The 22818-nt window shown below is 35.7% G+C and overlaps 1 protein-coding gene across 1 annotated transcript; it reads right to left on the bottom strand.

Moving 5' to 3' along the window:
- Positions 1 to 17586: 17586 nt before the first annotated feature.
- Positions 17587 to 19407, bottom strand: LINGO2 (leucine rich repeat and Ig domain containing 2; the record flags this gene model as incomplete). The annotated part of the gene is made up of 1 exon (XM_080709558.1): positions 17587 to 19407. The coding sequence occupies one exon, from the start codon at positions 19405 to 19407 to the stop codon at positions 17587 to 17589; it is 1821 nt and encodes a 606-aa protein (XP_080565684.1).
- Positions 19408 to 22818: the final 3411 nt, after the last annotated feature.

The raw sequence follows: 22818 nt of genomic DNA, 5'->3' as shown, positions 1-22818 counted from the left end.
GCTGATGGGAAGAATGTGTATTCTCTCTCTCTCTCTCTCTCTCTCTCTCTATATATATATATATATATATATATATATATATATATATTCCATTTGGTTTATAGTTTTCTTTAGTTCCAATGAGTCTTTATTCATCTTTTGCCTTGAAGATCTATCCAGTGGTGTGAGGTGTGAGAGGCATATTAAAGTCTCCCACAGTTATTGTATTTGGGTCTATTTGAGATCTGATATCTAGAAGGATTTGTTTTACAAATGTGGTTGGAGTCACATTTGGAGCATAAACATTTACTATCATTATATTGTCTTGGTGCATTGTTCCTTTTAATAAAAGGAAGTGCCCTGATTTGTCTCTTCTGATGTGTTTTAGCTTAAAGTCTGTTTTGTTAGATATCAGTGTTGCTACTCCTGCCCATTTTTGGTCCCAATTGGCAGGATATATCTTTTTCTATCCTTTCACTTTCAGTCTGTGAATGTCTTTTGCTGTAAGGTGAGTTTCTTGCAAACAGCATATATTTGGATTATATTTTTTAATCCACATTGCCAGTCTGTATCTTTTAATCGGAGAGTTAAGTCCTTTGATATTCAGGATTATTATCGAAATATATTGTTTGCTTCCTATCATTTTGTGTTCTATCTTCTGTTGGGTGTAGTATTATTTATTCTTACTTAGATGCCCTGCTGATCAACTTCATTTCTTCTCTGGTTCTGGAGTCTGCTTCTTTTTTCTCCTTTTGGTTTATTTCTTTAAGTATTTTCTCTAGTGTTGGCTTTGGATTCATGAATTTTTTGAAGTTCTGCTTATCTTGAAACACTTCTGTTTCTCCATCAATCTTGAATAGTAATTTCCTGAATATAGTAGTTTTGGTTGGAAGTTATTGTCTTTCAGGTTCTGAATCACGTTGTACCAGTCTCTCATAGCATTCATGACCTGGATTGTATAGTCTGGGGTGATTCTTATTGTTTTGCCTTTGTATGTCACCCATCCTTTTGTTCTCACTGCTTTTAAGATCTTTTCCTTGGCCTCTATGTTAGTCATTTTGACTATCACTGTGTGTTCACTGGGTCCCATGGCTCATCTGAGCTCATGCTGTTACCTGGCAGCCCAGTTTGGGGCTCTGAAGTTCTGGCAGTTCTTCCATATCATGCTGATTCTCTGCTTGCATGGTTAGTAGGTCCGCTTCTGGGTCCCTGAAGGTCTCTGGGCACCTCTGCGGGGGGCCACCTCTAGTGGACAAACAGTGCTACTCAGGAGCTCGAGTGAGCTCACAACTGAAGATGTTGGAACTTCATGGCTACTTTCAGACTCTAGAGCCGATCTTGGATTGCCAGGATCTCAAAAGCTCTGTTTGGGCCAGCAGCCCAGTGGACGCCTGTGTCTGCAGCCCAGCAGCCTCCTGCATCTTCAGCTCACTTTCTGCTTCCTTTGTGTGCTGCGGTGAATCTTGCAGTTCAGAGTTATTGAATTTCTTCCGTTGTAGTCCCTAAGTCTGTTTTGGGTCATACACTGAATTTAATTTTCTTTATTAAGACGCTGCGTTCTCAGTAGTTGAACTTAATTTGCTTCAGCTAGTGAGATATGCTGCGTCTCTCCATCGCCATTTTCCTATATCCTCCATGATTTTTATTTTAAAACTAACTTTTGAGGGTACATCTCTCGTGATCACTGTAGAAGAGTTTTTTAAGACTCTTTCCCTAGGTTCTGGATAAGAAGGAAGGCAGGGTTTTTTTTTTTTTTTTTTTTGGCTTGGGGAGGGGGTGAAGAGCTATTTTGTTGGTACTTTACAAAAGTAAAGTACTGGAATGTTGCCGAGTGTGGTGGTGCACACTTGTAATCCTTGCCCTTGGGAGGCAGAGACAGGAGGATCACGCAGGTTTGAAGCCAGCCTCACTGGCTTAAGAGACCCTATTTCCAAATAAAAATTATAAAATAGGTCTGAGAGTGTAGCGTGGAGGTAGAAGGGTTTCCCAGGAACCCCAGTACCACCAAAAAAAAGAGAAATATAAGAAGGGAAGTAGGAGAACAAGCAAGAGTAGGAAGTTATAGTGATACATTTTACATCTTTATTTGATATCCTACTGTATTATTTAGAAAATATCAAAGAAAGACTAGTCTACTATAAAAAAGCAATGATTGCATTTAAAAGATGGTAGTATAAGAGATTTTTTTTCTCACCCGTCAGTATTTTTCATTTTGCTTTTACCATGAGAAAGCATGTATTACTGTTGGCTCTCAATTGAAGTTCTTGCTGAACAGAAGCTCTTCAGTTTAATGCAATCCCATGTATTGATTCGCCTTTTAGTTTGTTGTGCCTGTGGAGTCTTGTTGAGAAAGTGTTTATCTGTGCCTATGTGTTGCAGTGTTTGACCTATGCCCTCTTCAAGGAGCCTCAAGGTCTCTAGTCTAATTTCCAAGTCTTTGATCCATCTTGAATTGACTCTTGTGCAGGGTGAGAAAGTGGGATTTATTTCCATTTTTCTGCATATGGTTAACCAGTTTTGCCAACACTATTTGTTGAACAGACTTTCTTCTGGTATATGTTTTTGGCCCCTTTGTCAAAAATCAATTGACTGTAATCCCTTCAATAGAGGACTAGTATCTAGAATATACAGAGAACTCAAGAAAGTCAACACTAAAAAAACAAATAATCCAATAAAAAGTGGGCTAGTGAACTAAATAGACAATTTACAAAAGAAGAAATCCAAATGGCCAATAAATGCATGAAAAAATGCTCAACATTATCGGCAATCAGAGAGATGGAAATAAAAACTACCTTGAGATTCTGCCTAACTCCAACTAGAATGGCAATCATTCAAAACACAAACAATAACAAATGCTGGTAAGGGATGTGAAGAAGTGTGAACTCTAAAACATTGTTGGTGGGATTGCAAATTAGTGCAACCACTTTGGAAAAAGTATGAAGGATCCTCAGAAGAAGGGGAACAAATTTACCATTTGATCCAGCAATACCACTTCTGGGTATCTACCCAAAAGAAAAAACCAAACTCCCAAACCAATGCATGTATATCTTTGTTATAGCTTCACAGTTCACATTTGCCAAACTATGGGACCAGGCAAGATGCCCATCAACAGATGAATAGATTACAAAACTATGGGAAATGTACACAGTGGAATTTTACTCAGCCATAAAAAAAAAAAACCACAATTACATCATTCTCAGAGAAATGGATGGAAATGGAGGACATTATGCTAAGTGAGATTAGTCAGTAACAAAAAATAAGAAATTGGATGCTTTCCCTACTATGTGAAAGCTAATGGGAAATGGGTCATAGGAGGAACTCTAGATGAAAAAGGAGATCCTATAGAGGAGCAAATGAGGCAACCTAACTGAGGGTATGGGTGTGGGGAAGAAGAAAACTCTCTAAAGCACAGGATGTATTTAAACAAACATATTGATGTGAACCACTAAGCCAAGGGTGGGAAGGAGGGATGGGGAAGGAATTGGATTGGGGTTGGGTAGGGGCTAACTGGATGATGCATGCATGTATGTCTACACAGTTTTTTTTTTAATCCCATTATGATGTATTAATACAATGTACCAATAAAAAAACTAAAAAAGAAAGTATGTATTACTTTTATAACTAGAAAAATATGTACTAAAACAAGACCCTTGTTAATAATTTCAGAATCATATGCATTTTATGGACTTTAGAAAATAATATTTGAGGAATACACAGATAGATGTATACATATAAAATATACAGGGTTTAAAAATTCAAGTTTTAGCCTCAGAAATCACTATAGTCAAGGTAGACCAGTACCCTTTACTCCTCTAATATTCACAAAAGGCACAGGACAAAATGTTTCATATGAAGGAGTCAAACTTAGTAAATAGAAATTTGATCTTCAAAAAGGTAAAAAATAAAAATTCACAAGGACTCTTGACTCTTTTTCACTGACCTTTCCCTAATGTTTGCCTTTTACATTCTAGTGTATAAGACAAGTCTTTGTGGACTAGCCTCTAACACAGCATTATGATTATTTGTGAACCTTAGAAAGCATGAGTATAGTTTGGCAATTGTGAATTGTGTGGCTATTAACATGATGTCTATCAACAAATGAATGGATTACAAAACTATGGGATATGTACATAATGAAATTTTACTCAGCCATAAAGAAGAACAAAATTTTATGTTTTACAGGAAAATGGATGGAACTGGAGAACATTATGCTAATTGAGATTAGTCAGTCACAAAAAATAAGAAATTTGCTACTCTTCCTAATATGCGGAGGCTAGGAAGAAAATGGAGAAACCCTGGACAAAGACGGAGAAACCATAGATGATTAAATAAAGCAACCTGAGGGTGATGGGAGGGGGGATAAGAGGGAAAATCTCTAATGTACATTATGTATATTCACAAACAAATCAAAGTCAGTCACTAAGGCAAACATCAGAAGGAGATGGGGGGAAGGAATGGGGTGGGAATTGGGTAAGAGCTAATTGAGTGATGTGTGATGTATGCCTCTACCAGCTTGTACTCCATAAAGATATATGGCTACAATGCACCAATGTAAAAAAAAAAGTTTAAAAAGAAAGCATAAGTATATTTGACAGTGCTGTCCTATCACACTAAGTCTGGCACCCTGATTCTGCACTATCTGCAAAACCAGAAGGAGTAGCTGCAGGACACTCACATGCATCTTGAACAACTTTTACTTTAGGCAGTTATCTTTTTCAACAGACAGTCCAAGTCTTGACATTTCAATCGATGAGACCCTTCAGGACTAGCAGTCTTAGAAAACGAATAAACACTGTGGTGCGTGAACACTTTAACATTTCCACATCAAAATAACTAAGCAAATAGCATCTCACTTGACACATAAAGATGAGCCCATATGCATAGTAAAAATGGTATTAACTGAGCCAGGACCATGAATAAATTTTGGATGGTGAAGAGGGAGAATCATAATATTTTTCCCCTTGTACAATGCTTTCTTTAGCCAGTTGATTGGGGAGAGGACATAATCAAAGGAGAGTTTGACCTGTTTGGGAGGAATATCAGAACATCAGAAGGAGATGGGGGGAATATCAGAACATCAGAAGGAGATGAGGGAAAGATATTCCATAAAGAAGTTGACTGATAGTATGAAAAAAAAAACAAAAGAAATTTAAGTGGTTGAAGTTTTTGACAAATGACAGTATAGGTATGAGGATGTATTGTGAGAAATCATAAGACTGAGCTCTTCAGGTACTTAAGCAATAAAGAATGAAAAGTCATAGGTGACTATAGAATATTAATGATAAATAAGCAAGATTCTTGAAGACTCAAGGAATAGCAAAGTGACTAAAAGGAGAGGAATATTTACTAGTTGTTGAAATTTGTTTATATTGACTTCCCTAACTTGCCTTCTTAATATTATATACCATCTTTCATACTTATGGTAAATAAGGTGATACAGCACTTTGATCAACATGGAAAAAACAACTGCTATGGACTGGGTTGAATTATGATGGCCTCTACTCATATATTGAAGCCCCAGCCCTGATATGATTGTGTTTGGAAAGACAGCTAGTAGTAAGTAAGGCTAATTTAGATAATAAGAATTTAGTCCTAATCTAATAGAATTACTGGCTTTATAAGAAGAGGAAGCATTCTCATTCTCTCTCTCTCTCTCTCTCTCTCTCTCTCTCTCTCTCTCTCTCTCTCCTTATAGTATGTGTATAAGTATATGCATTCACTGAGAAAACATCATGTAAGGACAGTAAGGACAGAGAAGAAAGCCACGTATAAACCAAGAGAGCTCTCACCAAACACTAACCATGCAGCCACCATTATCATGGACTTTGTCAGCACTTTAAGAAAAAAAATTCTATTGTTTAAGTCACAAGTCTGTAGTATTTTGTCATCATAACCAGAGATAAGACCCCTGCAATGTTGTAAGTTTGGAGGGCTTTCATTGTTTGCTTTTGTTTGTTTTTCTAAATTACTCTGGAAAAAGGTTAGCCCAGAGATTTCTTTTAAATCAAGCCCAATTATTTTAATCTCTTTCTTAAGGTTTATTGGCTAACAAAAATAATATCTTTTGGCCATTTCCCATTACTTGCAGTGATATTTTCCATTAGAAATAGAGAGAGAGAGAGAGAGAGAGAGAGAGAGAGAGAGAGAGAGAGAATAAGAGAGATACCATATGCCTTGAAATGCCCATTTCTTCACACTCATCTATACCTCTCATGTAATGCTGTTAGTCCTTCAATGCAACTCCTCAGAATAGAATATTCTTGCTTTATCTCAATTCTGAGTCTTGAATGGTTTCATTTTACCACTTCCCAAGATCATGTTACAATGGGCTAAACTATGCTAATGAATATAAAAGAAGGCTAGGCTTCTATTATATGATTAATAATACAGCAGTGTTAATGAAGCATTAAAAACATGAGCAGATGCATAAATACTGTTTTAGAACATTCAAAAACCAAATACAATTTTTTTAGGAAAGTATTTTATTTTTGTGTCTCAACAGATGAAATTTATAACCTTGTTTTCTGATAAGACAGTTCAAACATACAAATCAATTACAACAATGTGCTTATCAGCTCCCCCTCCCACCCCTTTATTTTAAAGCAACTGACAATTTTGAAGGATACAAGACAATAGGGCTTAGCTAAACAATATGGCAATTAAAAATGGCCCTCTAAGAAAATAATTACAACAGTTGTTGAAAAGAATTTGTCCTTTGAGCAAAACAGATTGAATGAAAAGAATCATCATGAACCAAGGAGAATTATATCTTCCCTTCTAATAAAAGGGAAAAGGAGATGTATGTTAAAACAATGGTACAGAAAGTTGGGGAGTCAGACTGAAAACAGAAAGCCCTAGGCAAAAAGTTTCTCCAGTAAAATGCATCCCCTTGAATATATCCATTCAATGTCTTTTATATTGAAATAAATAGCTGCTTCCCCCACCCCATCACCTGGAAGTGAATCATTTTTGTTCTCCTTTGTTAAAATTAACATTTTTTCCAATATAGAATCGTTTAGAAAGGAGGATATGTTATAAATTTTGCAGATATCAGCAATATTAAAGTTAAACCAAGCCAACAAATGGCCAATACCCTTTTAGACTCTAACCATAAAAGGAGTAGAGTAGACCTATCCTGGCAGACCTGGGCCTCCCAGGGGAGAGGGGCTCATATTCACTGATTTCTTCTAGTCACTCTAAATCCTGTAGCACCTTGGTAATAGGCTCCCAATTCTACCTATTGTTCCTTCATGCTTTTCAAGGCCTCACAGCACCCTTGTGAGGTAGGTAGTGTTATGGTCATTTTGAGAGATGGAGATGCAAAGATATTCAGTAGCTTGCCCATAGAGAAACACCAATGCAGAAACAGAGCCATGAGAACTCTTACTCTAGACCCTTGTATTTCTCATTCGTAACAATTCTGACTCCCTGAGAATGGATCATTAAAGCAGGTAGGTCCTTAGTGCCAGACTCATGACCTGTCAGTAGGACACCTAGGCCCATCTCTAGATCGCATGTGGAGTATACAATGAGAAAGAGGTTGTGAACAACATGGAAGCCAAAGGAGTTGATATGGATTGAAGTTGAACCACAATTTGATAATTACTTTATCTATTGATGTGATGTTAATTTACTATGATTATAAATATTTAATAGATATTAAATGAATGAATGAATGAATGAATGAGATTGTGCTTGGATAAGTGGAAAACTAAGTTTATTACTTAAAAATATCTGGGGATATCTGATTTGCAATTTCTAATCAAAGATGAGGAGGAAGGAATTCAATAGTTTCCTGAATTTTCTGTGGGTATATATTTGAGCTTATATTGGCAGAATTTGAAAGTATATAAATACAAAGACATTTGAAATAATTTTTAATATAGAATTTGCTTACTCATCGGTTTGGAACCCAAACCATAAATGTCACTATTAGAGGCAATGCAACTTACATAAACAACATCCATTTTCCTCTACAATTAAATTTTCTTATATATGGTATTCACTAATTGCTATTTATTTGAAAAGTTTTATCCAATGCTATCTTGAAAAGACATTGTGTACCTAAACAATGAACTACTCTTTTCTGCACCTACCAGCCAGGAGATATTTTTCAGTTACTTTCCATTTCTGTGAACCCATTTTTTGTTTGTTTGTTTATTTCACTCTAGACAACTCAGGGCAGAAAATAAACTCTGCATTAATATACAGCAACTTTCCTATAGCAGTACCATGGAAGGATCTTGAGACCTCTGAAGCACAGGCAACTGGATCCTCCAGGTATTGCTAAAATAGAAGAGCTTATATAAATCAAGGTGGTGGAGCTGACTTGGTAATCTCTTTGCATTACACACTTATTCTTTGCTCAGTGAATTAATTCCCTGTAGGGTGCTTGAACTGATACACTATGAAGCTTAAGAATCTCTGGACACCATAGTATAGATTTGTGTGTGTGTGTTTAAGGAAGTATTTGTTTAACTTTCATGAGGGCCCTGAATGTATATAATGGATGTAACCTATTAGTCTTTTGTACATCCAGCTAATAGCCCATGGCTAAAGGAATAGATTAGATGTAGTGAATTGCTTCTGTGCTACGGGACTAGCATGCTCAATCTCTCCAGCTAAGAAATATTATGACTAGTGAGGCTGCAGTTAGCAAACGGTTTGCATTAATGTTATCTCTTCCTTTGAGGGAGACTTGGTAAATACATTTATCTATTAATGTGACAGTAACAATTCTAAAATTATTCACAATAGATATTTTTTGTAATGACACACAAGGTTTAAAGTCTTTCAATCAAATAGGTAACCTATCTAATAGTAGTATGTTATTTGTGTGTGTGTGTGTGTGTGTGTGTGTGTGTGTGTGTGTGTGTAGAGACTCTCTTTGGGTTATCAAATCCAAGACCTTGACTTCTGGATGATTAAGTTGTGTTCTTAGTTTTATGTATTGGTGGCCAAACAGTGAAAATCTTTACATAGGTCACATATTTTTCATCTTCCATTTCTTTTTTTTTCTTCTCTTCTCTGCAGATGGTACTTAGAAAATATATATATACACATATGTGTATTTGTATCTGCATTAAATTATAATTATATTGACATATCCTGATTTACCCAGTTCAGAGTATTATGGAATGAAACAATGTTGGCATAGCTATAACAAGGGATTTCCTTCCCAATATGAGTTTTTTTTATAGAGGGTCATAATTTTTGTATTTAGTTATTATAAGAATTGATGGAAAGCACCAGAGTGACAAGCCCTAGAAGCCAATGTTTTCAGAATTTTCTACTTATCAGTGGTAGGAATACTAGGAGAACTTCCCTCAGGTTTCTTCATTTTTTCCACATTAATCTTCATGCCCTGTGTTTTGGGTTTGGCAATGAGGTAACTAAGAGAAGTATATAGGATTTTATGATCTTATCTGCCTAAAAGAATGTTGGTAAGAACTCATAATTTTTATTTCATGAAACTTTATATCATAGGACATAGATATAACATCCATCTAGCTGGAACAGTATACTCATGACTGAGAAACATGAAAGAAAAAAGATATAAAACAGAAACATAAAATTATGATGGGTTTTTAAATTTGTGAAGACTATGACCAGAAAGTCTATAAGTACAGAGCTAGCACCAGACTGCTGAGTTATGAGAATATTTTACTCTTATTTAGTAATTTGATTTCACTATATTTTCTTCTTATCACTGTTTAAAAACAAACCCTGAATTATGTGGACCATCTTATTCCTGAACAACGAGTTTCCTGGACTAGCTAACTTGTGACAGTGGTTGGCAGAGATGTATAACCAACACATTCAAGACTGTTTACAGCATATCACTGTTTATTTAGTCATACTAGTTTAGTGGTATACAATTAAAATCTACCCTAAGAAATATGACTCCTGCCTAAGCAGCTCCTGGTATTACCAGAAATTCTCCAAGAATAGGGAAATCTTTGTCTGGGGACAAGCTCTCCATTTTGCAATTAAGGACTAGCAAAGCAGCTTTTCCTGAATCCCTTGCTGGTAGCCTCAGAATGTATGTGCTTGTTGCTGCCTGGAGGTAAATTCCAGGCTGTCTTGTCAGCTAGCACTACGATTTCCAGGTACCATTACTGTCAGTTGCTGCTGCTTCTTCCACTGCCACCCCTTTCACTAGCAGGCATCAAGTGAGCGACAGGGACTGAAGATACTATAGTGGATGACAGCTACCTCAGTGCATCTCCTGAAAGCCTATTCTCTTCAGAACCAAAGGGGAAGAGACAGCGTCTTCACTCTCAACAAAAAGATTGCACTAGAGTAGTTTTCGGTTCTAATATCATTCTCTCTTTGACACTAGATGGCCTTCTCTTTCTTGTTACCAGTTTGTTTGAAGACATTTTTTTTGTTTTTAATGTTTTGTGCTTCTCTACTTTACACAATGTCTTGAATCATTAAAAGCTGGTTGAGGGGGAAACTTAGAAAAAAATAGATAAGGTTGTGATATATATGGCTTGCTGAACCTTTCCAAATCAAATGATTAGAGATAATTGTGAAAACGATACAGGATTTGTTTCCACTGAAGCAGTATATCTTTATAGTGTGGTTGATATTGCATAGGTTTCATTATCCTGCAGATCAAACCATGATTGCCTCATAATTTTTCAGATAAAAGAATCCCAAAGCCTGGCCTTGGCTTCCTCTTTGAGTGATCTTTACTCACCACATTAAATGTAAACAGGATTCCTCTGAACCTGCCTCTTCTCTGACAGTTTGTAGATGATTTAGGCAATTATTAAAGCAGTTTAAGCAAACTCATGTTCCCTGTGAGTTCCTATAGCCTATCTCTTTCAATAAGAAAGTATTTTCCATATGACTCCAATTGCCTTTTATGACATTATTTCTGTATAATACCCCAACAGATTTAACTGTGGTGTCAAATTCTTAAGCCCTTTTTATCAGCAAAGAAAACAAGTATGTTTTCTAACTTATTTCATGTGTTTAAAATAAGTTGTTTTCACATGTTAAAAAAAACAATAATTGCTCAATAATAATAATGAGACAAAAACCTAAATCAAGGCATTTTTGCCTTTAGCACTAACATATTGAGAACCAAAACAAGCTATTGGACATTAAGAAAAGTTTTTTTAGGTTGCTGTTAGTAACTTCTGATCATTGGGTATTCTAACAGTAAGGTTTTGATATAAGACATTGAAAGAAAAAAACAACAACATATTTTTCCCCTCTTGCTCAAGCTTGTCAACTTTTAAAAGTTACATTTTACACACACACATACACACACACACACACACATCAGACCACTATCCCCTGCATATTTATATATGTATATATATAAACAATAACTTTAATTATGATTTGGGACATTCCATACCTTATGGATAAAACCCATGATGATAGCTATCTTGTATATCAAGCAACCCAGGTATGTATGGTGCTCCTGATTTTATAACTGGGGAGGAAAAGAGCTTGTTTTTTCCAAGTAGCCTCTAGATGGTTTGTTCATGGCTGTTTCAATGTGTTGCTGTCATGTCATACAGATGTGTATGGGTCAGTATGTATTTGGACATACACTGTTTTAAGGAATGGAAAAAAATTTGCAAGTCTGAGTTAACCTGTTTATTATTTGTTGATTTATTGTAGATTGCATTGGTTATATGCAGCATAGATTAATAACATTAAAGCAATTTAGAATAGGAAGTGTGCAATAAGATGAAGAAAGTTAACATGGCAACTAAATTTCTTCTTTTTTTTCTTCCCCTTTTAGATCAGGCACAAAATCTTTGACCTGTTCTCAGCATGGATAGTTACTATTTGAACTTTATTGTAATTAGTGCAGTGAACCAATTTAGAGAACATAAATTTGCATTTTGTGGTCTTGTGGCTATTTAGCATATTAAAGGTAGAACCTTCCTTAAAAGAGAAGTTTTCTCTTGATTATGCTAGCTCTTTTCTCATTCCACTAAGGCTATAAATACATCTTTCTATTTAAGGCTGGTATTATATCAACCCACCTGCTTCTGGAAGAGAAAAAAAATCAGAATCACTCAACCTGCAGATTACTGCCAGCTTGTGATTATGTGAATGGTAAGTCTTTAAGGGTTATATAAGATAGGTTGGAGAGTTTAAAAAATAATTTCCAAGTTAACAGTTACCCAAGAATTTCTGAGTACCCATGAAAGAAAACTTATTCCTGGAGAAAGCACTCACTAAGGAGGCCCGACAGCAGCTTGGAGGTGGCCATGATGAGCAGGCAGGTGGAACAATAGAGAATCATTTCAACTGTGGCATCTGGGAGGAAGACAGGAATATGGGTGATGCCAAAGCTTCCCTCTCTCTGGGGGCTATCTCACAGGATTTAGTACATGGGTTCCTCCTTATGCATGCTTTTTATTTTTTCTTATCCTGGTTTCAGTTACCTATCCAAAAATATTAAATGAATATATGGGGGAGGGACACTCATTAGAGTACATATTTATATGACTTTATTGTAGTATATTATTATAATTGTTCTATTTTATTATTGGTGCCATTATGTTCCTACTGTGCCTAATTTATAAACTAAGCTTTGTCAATAGATGTTTATACATGTGTAGAAGGAAACAGTATATAGTTTTGATAATATGTGTGGTTTCAGGCATCTACCTGGTCTTAGGATCTGCCCCCAACAGATAAGGGATTTACTGTTGTCCATACTATTTTTTCTTCTTTCTACTCAGGATGTTTTTCAGGGAAATAGAGTTGGGGGAAAGAAAGGAGGTATTTGAAGCCCTTGGGAGACTGAAGGAGGGTAGCCTGAGGCATGTGTGAGCTTGTCCTGATCAGATGCCCATGTTTGAAAAGAGGAACATAAGCCCCAATCCTATTTTAGAAAAATGAACCTTTTACATACATCATAATCATGTCTTTTGTTGTTGTTACTGTTGTCAACATTTTACCATCGGCTGTCTGTTGAAAAGCTCACATAAGATAAGGAGTTTCCAGTCCCTAATGTTTTTTGAGAAAACATGCTGCTAGATTTACTACTCCCCAAACAGATAAAGCAACTTCAGATTTGAAAACCTGTCATTAATTATTGATTTACAACATGGTTTTCTTAGTTACATCTCACAAGCCTAGACCTGTGGTCCCCAGATCCAATGTTTATTACATAAACTTAGCTACAGAACAGAGCAAATCAGCTCTCATTTCATGCTGCAGACCTACATTGTGAACCTCTTCTTCCCAGGAGTCATACTTTTGCTAAAATGCAAATAAGAAGTCTCTCTTGCAAATGGCTTTTGGAGGGGTAAGGCGGAGTGTCATAGAGATTCATATTAAGCGTTTGACAAAGTACTTAAAAATATTCTCTGTTGATTAACCAAAGGTAAAATTCTAAAATCAGTTAGTCAATACTGATTTGGTGGAATATTTAATTATCCAAAGCTTTCTCTATACAAATGCAGAATCACTCCAAACTCTTTAATTAAAAATTATCAATAATTTTAACTAAGAAGGATTGAATAGAGCACCCAAAACCAATAGTTGGAAGTTAGTTGAAATAACCAGGTAGTAGACTAATGGGGAATGCTAATTTCTGAAACAAGGAAAATATATCCTTACCCAAGTACCAAACAGAATGAATAGCTTTGGCTTCGAAGATTTTGATACTGGTTTACATGCCTCAAAATCTATTTTGAATTTTAGTTGAATGATGATGGCCAGGACATAGAAAAGAGGATAAAAATAGCTAGCAATGAAAGTTTAAAAGGAGGATAAAGTCTGATTCTTCTACAGTTAGAAGATAACTGAAAATTAACAATAAGGGAAACAAATCAAATGAATCCAGGTATCTCCCTCCAACCTTTCTTTAAATTCCTGATAAGACTTTTTGTCAGGTCTTAGCTTTCTAAGTTTAAAATGATCTATTCTTTTCTCTTTCCTAGAAAGCCTCAAGACATGTTCTGTGTTGCTGAACAGCTTCTGAGCAAAGCCCCTGAGATAAATGAATGTCTTGACTCAGAGATTAAGGGAGACCCTGAAAGTATAAGATAATTTACATGGACCTTTACTCAATTTTATTTCTCTAGGATCACATCCTCTTGTATTTCTACTTGAGTAATGGAAAGTGACAGATGTCCTGTTTCAATGCATGAGAGATTTAAATAATCCTTTTTTAAGGGGTCTTTCGAGATTGTAACATCTGGAAACCTGAGAGAACTAAGAATAGAATTTGGATAAAAGGATGAGTAAAGAACCATCCTACATACTGTAGAGCAAATCTGGAATACCTTTGTACTACAAGAGGGTTGTTGTTGATAAGCAAAATTTTTGAGACAGTTGAACAAAACCAATAGCAAATATCTTCAGGAACTAGGAAGTATGCATCTTAGCAATTTCTAGTTTATATTTTGTACTTTGAGTATATTTAAAAAGCATATGATTATAAATGCAATGAAAATGACAGAGGCTAGAAAAGTGACTAGTATGACAATTTGGAAAAGTAGAAATTCCTTACCAGGAACATATTGGGCCAAATTGCTTGGGTTAGTTATTTGACTTGAATATATATATATGGGGCATGTATCATATTTTTAGCTCTCTAACCAGGGAACCTTTTTATATAGATTTAATGGTTAAATAGAATAAATAGTTCTCTTAAAATGCTTAATTAATAACATATAGAGCACTGATCAACCTAGAATAAAATGCTGAACCAAACAACTACATTTCTTTCTAGGATAATTTGGGACAATACAGTTTGGAAAGTATATTTTCCAGAAAGAAAATAACTCAGAGATGTAACATCTAAGGAGAAAAGTTGCCCCACATGCTGGTTTAAGCAGTTATTCTCTGTCATGGTCTAGTTTTATATAACAAAGAGGCAATCATCAGCCATAAAAAAATATGTTCAATCTCTTTGTAAAACTGAATGGAAACTAAAGTCCCAGAGTTACAGCCAATGGAATTCCAGACCTTTGTAGATACAAAAAGAACTAAAGATTTGTACTGAGAGTGAAAATGTAGAAAGTTAAATGTCAATTTCACTATCTATAAATCCATTAACAGGGTATTTCTGGTAAGAAGTAGCCAATTATTCCAGAAATATCTGGTCAACAGACTTTCTTGGTCTGAATATTTATGATGACTGAATATATATATATATATATATATTCAGTATAGAAACCCCTGAGAGAGTTAAGTTTTTCTTTTTGAATGAATAATATCTAAATCTTTTAACCAAAATTTTTTTATAAATGGGCTAACACTAATCCAATTTTATTTTTCTCAGGTGTTTTTGGCTAACTTTTATTTTTACAGAAAACAGTTAAAATTACAAAGCCCTTTTATTAATTGCACAATGCTTGTGCACTCTCTTTATATAACAATTTGTTGAGTGCTTGCTCTATATGGTGTGGCAAGATTAAAATGAAGTATCTTTGCAATTAAAATACTAACAGGATGTTTTATAGGATTTGTTAACTTAATTCTATAATTTACATATGATAAATATTCAAGAAGTAGATAGAAAAAATGAAAAAATAAAACAGTCATTCAAAAATTAAAAAAAAAAAAATGAAGTATCTTCTCTTTTGGAAGACTATATCTCTACTTTAACTTTTTTTTAATGTGAGAGGACCCATTTGATTATCATATGAGTTGGAATATTGATAGAATTTATAGCATGCCTTGATTTGTATTGTTATATATAAATAAGGCCACACATGGAAAAAGAATCCTAAAATATCTATGATTCTTTTAAAAAGTCAATGAAAAATTATTAAACAGGCAATTTGTCAGTCTTTTGATCTCATTTTGCACCCCTTACAGAGGAAATGTGTTTCACTGTATTGCTATCCAATTATTGGCAAAATAATTTTTGAACTTGTCACTTTTTAATAGTATCAGTTTAATTTCATTAAATTACTCAAAACAGCTATTGAAAGTCAGATGCCCTGATTTAACATGTCAAGAGGGAAATCTTAGAGACTATTCTTCAGCCTATATGCTATGTAAAAATGGCCCTTGTTTAAGGTTCCTCTCAAAATATAAAAAGTGTTAAAATTTTCTGTTCATGTTGACTACATATATGCCACCTCCTAAGTAGTCTATGTTCAATGGTTTCTGAGATCCTATGGATATATGCTTTGAAGTTTTGAGTAGAAATAATCAATACAACCAAATTGGGAAAATATCCTTGAGTCAGGGGGTTAAAAGAATCAGTATGATTTTACATATTTATAGGGATAAAATATTAATTTTTTCTTGGTGAAGAAAAAAAATCAGTGTTTTTTATGTTCACTTTTTTCACCTCTTTAAAATAAAAATGATTCATCTTTTCTATATGAGATGATTTTGAAAGTAAAAAGCAAAATATGCTTGGTAAGAAACCAGGAAGAAACTTCAAATTTGGCAATTCAAGGTAATATGGTGTGAGCAACATTTAAATAGAGAACATCAGAGTGGCAGTAGATAGGTATTCCCTTTAACTGCCAGAAATTCAGCCAATAGGCAGCTATTGCATTAAAAAAGATACTTAGTTGCATTACCATATTTTTATGAATGGATCAGCCTGGTTTGTGTCGGCATTTGAGAATAACTCCTTATTCAGAGACCTTTTGAAACTTAGCTACTGGTAAATATTACCTGATGAATATTTATACTCTTCCCCTTTTGTTTTCTGTTAACTCATTAGCAGTGACTGCTGAAAGTAAAATCAGGGGTGGTTAAATGGGTTATTTTCATTAATAAGACCTACCTTGCATTTTACTGGTACATCTAGTGGCACACCGCCTTCTGGAGAAACCAAGGGCTTTGTTACAGTAAACTGGTCCAGGGTGATATTACAAGTATAAAAAATATTCCATTCTGTATCAAAACTAGGCACATGCCTTTATTTATAGTAACAGAAGTTAACAGAGTTGAGCAATGTTGCCTTGGGTCCTGTTTCTTGGCATCCTACATCAGACATACACATCTCTCAACATGTCTCTGCCCATAACTCCAGGGATCTAGTCTCAGGCTTATCTGTAGGTGAAGGAAGGTGAAATCACACTTGGATCTATAGTGGTGAGTAACTAAAAGCACAACCTCTCATTCATATTGCTTTAAAACATATACAGCATATATGTTTAAAAACAAAAAAAGTAAAGAATATATTGATCTCTTTTTGGTGCTGAACCAACAATAGGGTATGATGCAAGGCTTTAACAAATGATAATCATAGATACAAATTTTTTTCTGTATAGTATGTTTTAGACAAATGTGTCTTTTTAATATGTAAATCCTACACTGTAGGTTGTTCTTATTTTTTTTCTTTTTTGTTTTTGCAGTGGTAGAAAATGCTGAATTATTGTCCATGAGCATGAGCCAAAGGTTCAGGTTCATTACTGAGATCCCCAGAATGCCAATATTTGCAATGCAAACAATTAGTATCCCATTGTGTAAAGGGGCTCTGACACGCCTGCCTGCCTCTAGATGGAGAGGCTCCACAAGAAGTCCTCCTGCTTCTGTGGACCCTGCTTTGACACAGGGACAGCTACATGAAGCTGCCTCTTAACCGAGTGAATCACTGTGCCAGACTGTCTTACTGATTACCAACAGTGGCACAGTGTGAGTGGTGGGCCCTCAAATCATTTTCATGTTGAACCTCCTGGGTCCAGCCACCTCCCCTTCCACAACAGCACCATTGTTTTTTCGGGGCACATACTCAAGGTCAATGCTGTTTTTGTGTTTGCCTTTCCCTCGGCTCCACACAAAAAGGAGGAGGAAACAAAATAAAACCACTCCCAGGAATGTGAAACAGCCCATGGCTGTAGATACCAGTATTGTTTTAAGGTCCAGGGAAAAAGTATTGGCATTGGTGCCATTGGAAATGGTGTCATTGGAGTCGGTCATGTACATAGGGGTCCTGTTTGCGTAAAGAAAGCGGTCTGAGGTGAATCCTTTGACAGTCAAGGAGGCTGTGAAGGTATCATTTCCAGCAGCATTGCTAGCGATGCAAACATACATCCCACTGTCTTGATCCTGGGCAAAGCGGATTTCTAAGGTGCCGTCACCCAGCACAGTGGCTCTCCCATTGGACTTGGTGGTTATGAAACGCCTCCGGGGTGTCACCCAGGAAATCACAGGTTGTGGGTCTCCATCAGCATTGCATTCCAGCTGGACTGTCTGCCCTTCATCCACTAGCAGATGTTGCAACTTCTTCTCACGGATTTTGGGTTTTTTACAGGTAAAGTAAAAAGAAAGGGCAGTGCTGTGAAAATCCTTGAATGACCTCTCACGGATGGTGTCTGGGCCAGCACACATGGGCTGCTGGCCACCAAACTGCAGGGTGGGCTGTCGTTGCAAGATCCAAAGGAGACGACAGTCACAGGCTAGTGGGTTGTTGTTAATGCTCAAGACCTCCAAAGCTCTGGGGGAGGAGAAGACATTCTCTTCCAAGGTTTCCAGCAGGTTCTGAGACACGTTGAGCACGCGAAGAAAGCGGAGCCCTTGAAAGGAGTGAGGCTCAATGGTGCGGAGCTGGGCCCCCACTATGTGAAGCTCCTGGAGGCGGATCAAGTCAGAGAACATGCCTGCTTCAATAGTGCTGATGGGATTGTAGGAGAGGTTAAGGTGGGTCAGGTATACCAGGTGTTTAAAGGCAAGGAAGGGTATAGTCGAGAGGTTGGTATTTGTGATGGAGAGGGATGTGAGGTTGAGACCATAGAGGCTATTGGCAGGCATCATATCCAGTAAAGGCCAATAGTCAATCTCTAGGTGTTTCAGATGGAACAGTCTTTTAAAGGCATACACAGGCATATTGTTGATGTTGAGATGCTTCAGATGCAGGCTGATGAGGCTGCGGAGGTGGGAAAGGGCTTCTGTTGGTACCGCTGTTAAATTGCATTTCTCCAGGGTGAGCTGTTCCAAGCTAAGTAGTCCACTGAAGGCCCTGTGCGATATGTAGACCAAATCATTGTCCCCCACCTCTAGAGACTTCAGGTTATGCAAATCCTGGAACATGTAGTCCAGCAAGATGACAATCTTATTCTCACTAATATCAAGCTTGGTGAGGTTTGACAGCCCGGTGAATACCCCTAAAGGAACCAACTTCAGGCGGTTGCCTTTCAGGCGGAGGGAACGCAGGTTAAAGAGATTGTTAAATGCTCCTGGTTCCACATTGGCGATGATGTTGTCACTCAAGTCTATCTCTTCCAGAAGAGGGTATGATATGAATTCTTCAGGGTTTACACTCTTCAACCTGTTCTTGCTGAGGTCCAGGATTTTGGTTTCAATGGGGATGCCCTCTGGGATGGCAATCAGACGCCGTCGGTGGCAGCTGACAGATTTGTTCTGGGCAGAGCACTCACAGCGAGCAGGACAGCCAATGGTGGATCCCATGAAGAGTAATACCACAGCCAGACCCAGGAATGGCTGCCAGCATGTTACGGCCGTGTGAAGCATGACTCCACTTCTTAGTCTATACCTTGGTCACGGGCCTGCATAGATGGGGCAAGAGAAGGAAGAGAAGTTGAGTTGGACATGGACATGGACAAGGGATATGCCTTAGGCAGTAAGTATAATGGGAAGGTTCCTGGGTTTGGAGTCATTCACTTCTAGGATTATACCTCAGAGCTCTTTATATTACCTAAATGAGCTTGGAAAAGTTATGTCCCCACTCTGTATGTCAGTGTTCTGGATATAAGTTAGGGATAATGGAGGCGGTAAATAGAATTGTTTCCTAGAGTTGTCATGCTAAATTCAGTGTCTGTAACTTTGAAGAGACAAATTCTATGTTTGTCACAGACTATGAGGTTAATCACATACAGAAGGCTCTATTTTGAATTTTAATGACAAAAAGAGAGGTCAGTGGCTAAGAGGAAACCAGTCCTGTGAATGAGTATCTTTCTAACATTTAGGATATTACCCATTATTAAAAATGAAGCTTACAGAAGTTTCATTTAATACCAGGCCCTTGGGTCCAATATAGAAAGCAAAATTTCTCCAATGGAACACATTGTTTCTCTCTTTCTTTCTTTCTTTCTTTCTTTTTCTTTCTTTCTTTCTCTCTTTCTCTCTCTCTCTCTCTCTCTATATATATATATATATATATATATATATATATATACTTTTAAGATTTTAGATTTTGATTTTTGAAGAATTTTTTTTATTTAAGGCAAATTAATGTTTGCTAATATTGACTTTCTGTGTTATGATTGTGTTTCTTACAGGAATGAGGCAGAATCGTGGTAATATGATAGATAGGGTAAAGTGCTTCCTTTATGGGTTTTGATTAATATTTATGAATGAAAAGATTTGTAATTTAAAAAAATTCTAAATAATATATAAATTATTCTTTCACATTTAAACTTAAACCAAGTGATTCTGTTAAAGTGAAATTAAGTAGATACCAAATATGATTGGAAATAACTATATCTTAGATGTGTTAAGGAGATACTGGTCTCACTGCTAAGCTGAATAGTAAGAAATGTTGGTGAGAAGCTGTTCTCAAATGGAGGTTCCCTAGGAAAATGCTTCATTCGTGAATACCATATTTTATTAAGATTAAATAGTTTGAAGCCTTGAAATAGTTGAATGAATATATAGAGATATTTGAAAGACATCTTTTAGTAAGTTTTATTTTGATTCTGTAATATAATTTTATAATTGTCACATTCTATGCATTTCTTATTAGCTTACTCTTTTTTGTCCATAAGAGAGGGAAACTACAAATGTGTAACAGTAAAAGCTAAGTTATATAAATTATAGCCATGCAATAAAATTTCTCATAGACGCTACACCACAGAATTATGTTTGGAAGAATATATACATAAGAATAATTAGAAACATTAAAGATGATGAAAACATCTAGTATATACTTAAACATATGCAAAAAATAACAAAATATATATTGACTCAAAACAAACGCAATGAATAAAGAATAAGAAATTATATCTTAATATATTTGAAAAGTAAATTCATGTTCCCCCCCCCCCCATGGTAATCGGGATAGAACCCAGAGGTGTTCTGTCTCTGAGCTACAACCCCAGCTCTATTTCTTTTTATTTTAAATTTTGAAACAGGATCTCTTTAAGTTGCAGAGTCTCACTACTGGAACCTGCGATCCTACTATCTCAGCTTTCCATATATTAGGATAATAGGCTTGTGCCACCATACCCAAGTAAGATGGTATTTTAATTCACTGAGAAAAATATACAAGAATGTCAGTGATTGGTTAAACATTTAGTTGGGAAAGTTGTATTTTAACTTCAATCCTCCCAATAAAAGAAATTCCAGGTGAAATAAGGATTAAATTATAAGAAACCTGGGTGTGGTGGCACACATTTGTAATTCCAGCATTTGTAAGGCTGAGATAGGAGGATTGTCATTTGAGGATAGCCTCAGCTACTACTTCGTGAAGCCCTTTGCAACTCAGTGAGACCTTGTTTCAAAATAGAATAAAAAATAGGGCTGGGGGTGTAGTTCAGAGGTAGAATACTGCGTTCCATCTACAGTGCTGCAAAAAAATTATAAGAAGAAAATTTAATAATGTTATAATAGAGCTTTGAAGCAATTCTAAAGGCAGAAACCAGGAAGGAAAAGAATAGTCAATTCTGACATATGTATTTTAAACATATTGACATAACAATACACACACAAGTAATTGCTAAACTGGAAAATATGTTTACAATCATAAAACAAATTAACAATAGTAAAATACAACTGTTAGTAATTAATAAGAAAAAAGTGCAAATACCAACCAAAATAAACAATGAATGTAATAAATACAAATAGCCACTAAATAGATGAAAAGATGATCAACTCCACCAGTGAGCAAAGAAATGAAAATTATATGTTAGAAGGATGTAGTATTGACTTACATATTGAGAAAAGTCAATAATTAATTTTAATCAGAATAAACAGAAGTGAATACCCACATACTGCTGGAAGAACTATAAACTGGTATCACCTTCAGGAAGGTCAAGTACAACAATGAGAAGGTTAAGTAATCTGAATTTAAATATGTCCGTGTTTAATATGGTCACCCTTTTGACCAACTTTATTTCTATAAATTCATTATTAAGAAATAATTGAACTAAACTGGACATGCCGATGTATGTTTGCAATTCCAGTACATGGGAGGCTGACACAAGAGGATTACAAGTTTGAAGCCAGCCTCTTCAACTTAGTGAAAGCCTATTTGAAAATAAAATAGGACTGGGGATATAGGTCCAAGATAGAATGCCCCTGGGCTCATTCCCCAGCATCATATACATATACAAGAGAAGTAATTGGATTAATAATGATATTAATTCTTGTTTGTCTATAATAGTAGAAAACTAGAAACTAATAATAATAGTAGTATAATTATATGTTATGATAGAGCCATATGATAAAATGGCTCTATCAATAGCCAATAAATGATAAAATTTATATCTATACTTATTTTCATGGAAAGATAAAACTGATATATGCTCTGTGTGTATGAACATATATGTAAATTATAGGTCATAAGGTAAGGAATATGTTTAGTTTTTATAAGAAACAGACATTTCCCAAAGTGATTGTACCATTCAACATTCTCACTAACAATACATGAGTTTCAGTTGCTCTAAATACCTTCCAAATAGGTATTGTTAATCTTTTATATTTTAGCCATTCCAGTACAGTATGCAGTATTATCATAATACATTTTTCTGATGACTAATAATGCAGAACATCTTTTGGTGTGTTTATTGTTAATTTATTTTTATGGTACTGGATATTGAATCTAGGAGCATACCTCTTTTTAGCTATAGACCCAGCCCTCTTTATTTATCTTTTATTTTTACTTTTGTGCTACTGAGGATTAAACCCAGGGGTATTTTGCCTCCA

Source organism: Muscardinus avellanarius, assembly GCF_963383645.1.
Source record: "Muscardinus avellanarius genome assembly, chromosome: 13".
NCBI lineage: Eukaryota > Metazoa > Chordata > Mammalia > Rodentia > Gliridae > Muscardinus > Muscardinus avellanarius.
The sequence above is the reverse complement of the archived record's forward strand: the minus strand, read 5'-3'. Positions and strand labels throughout refer to the sequence as shown.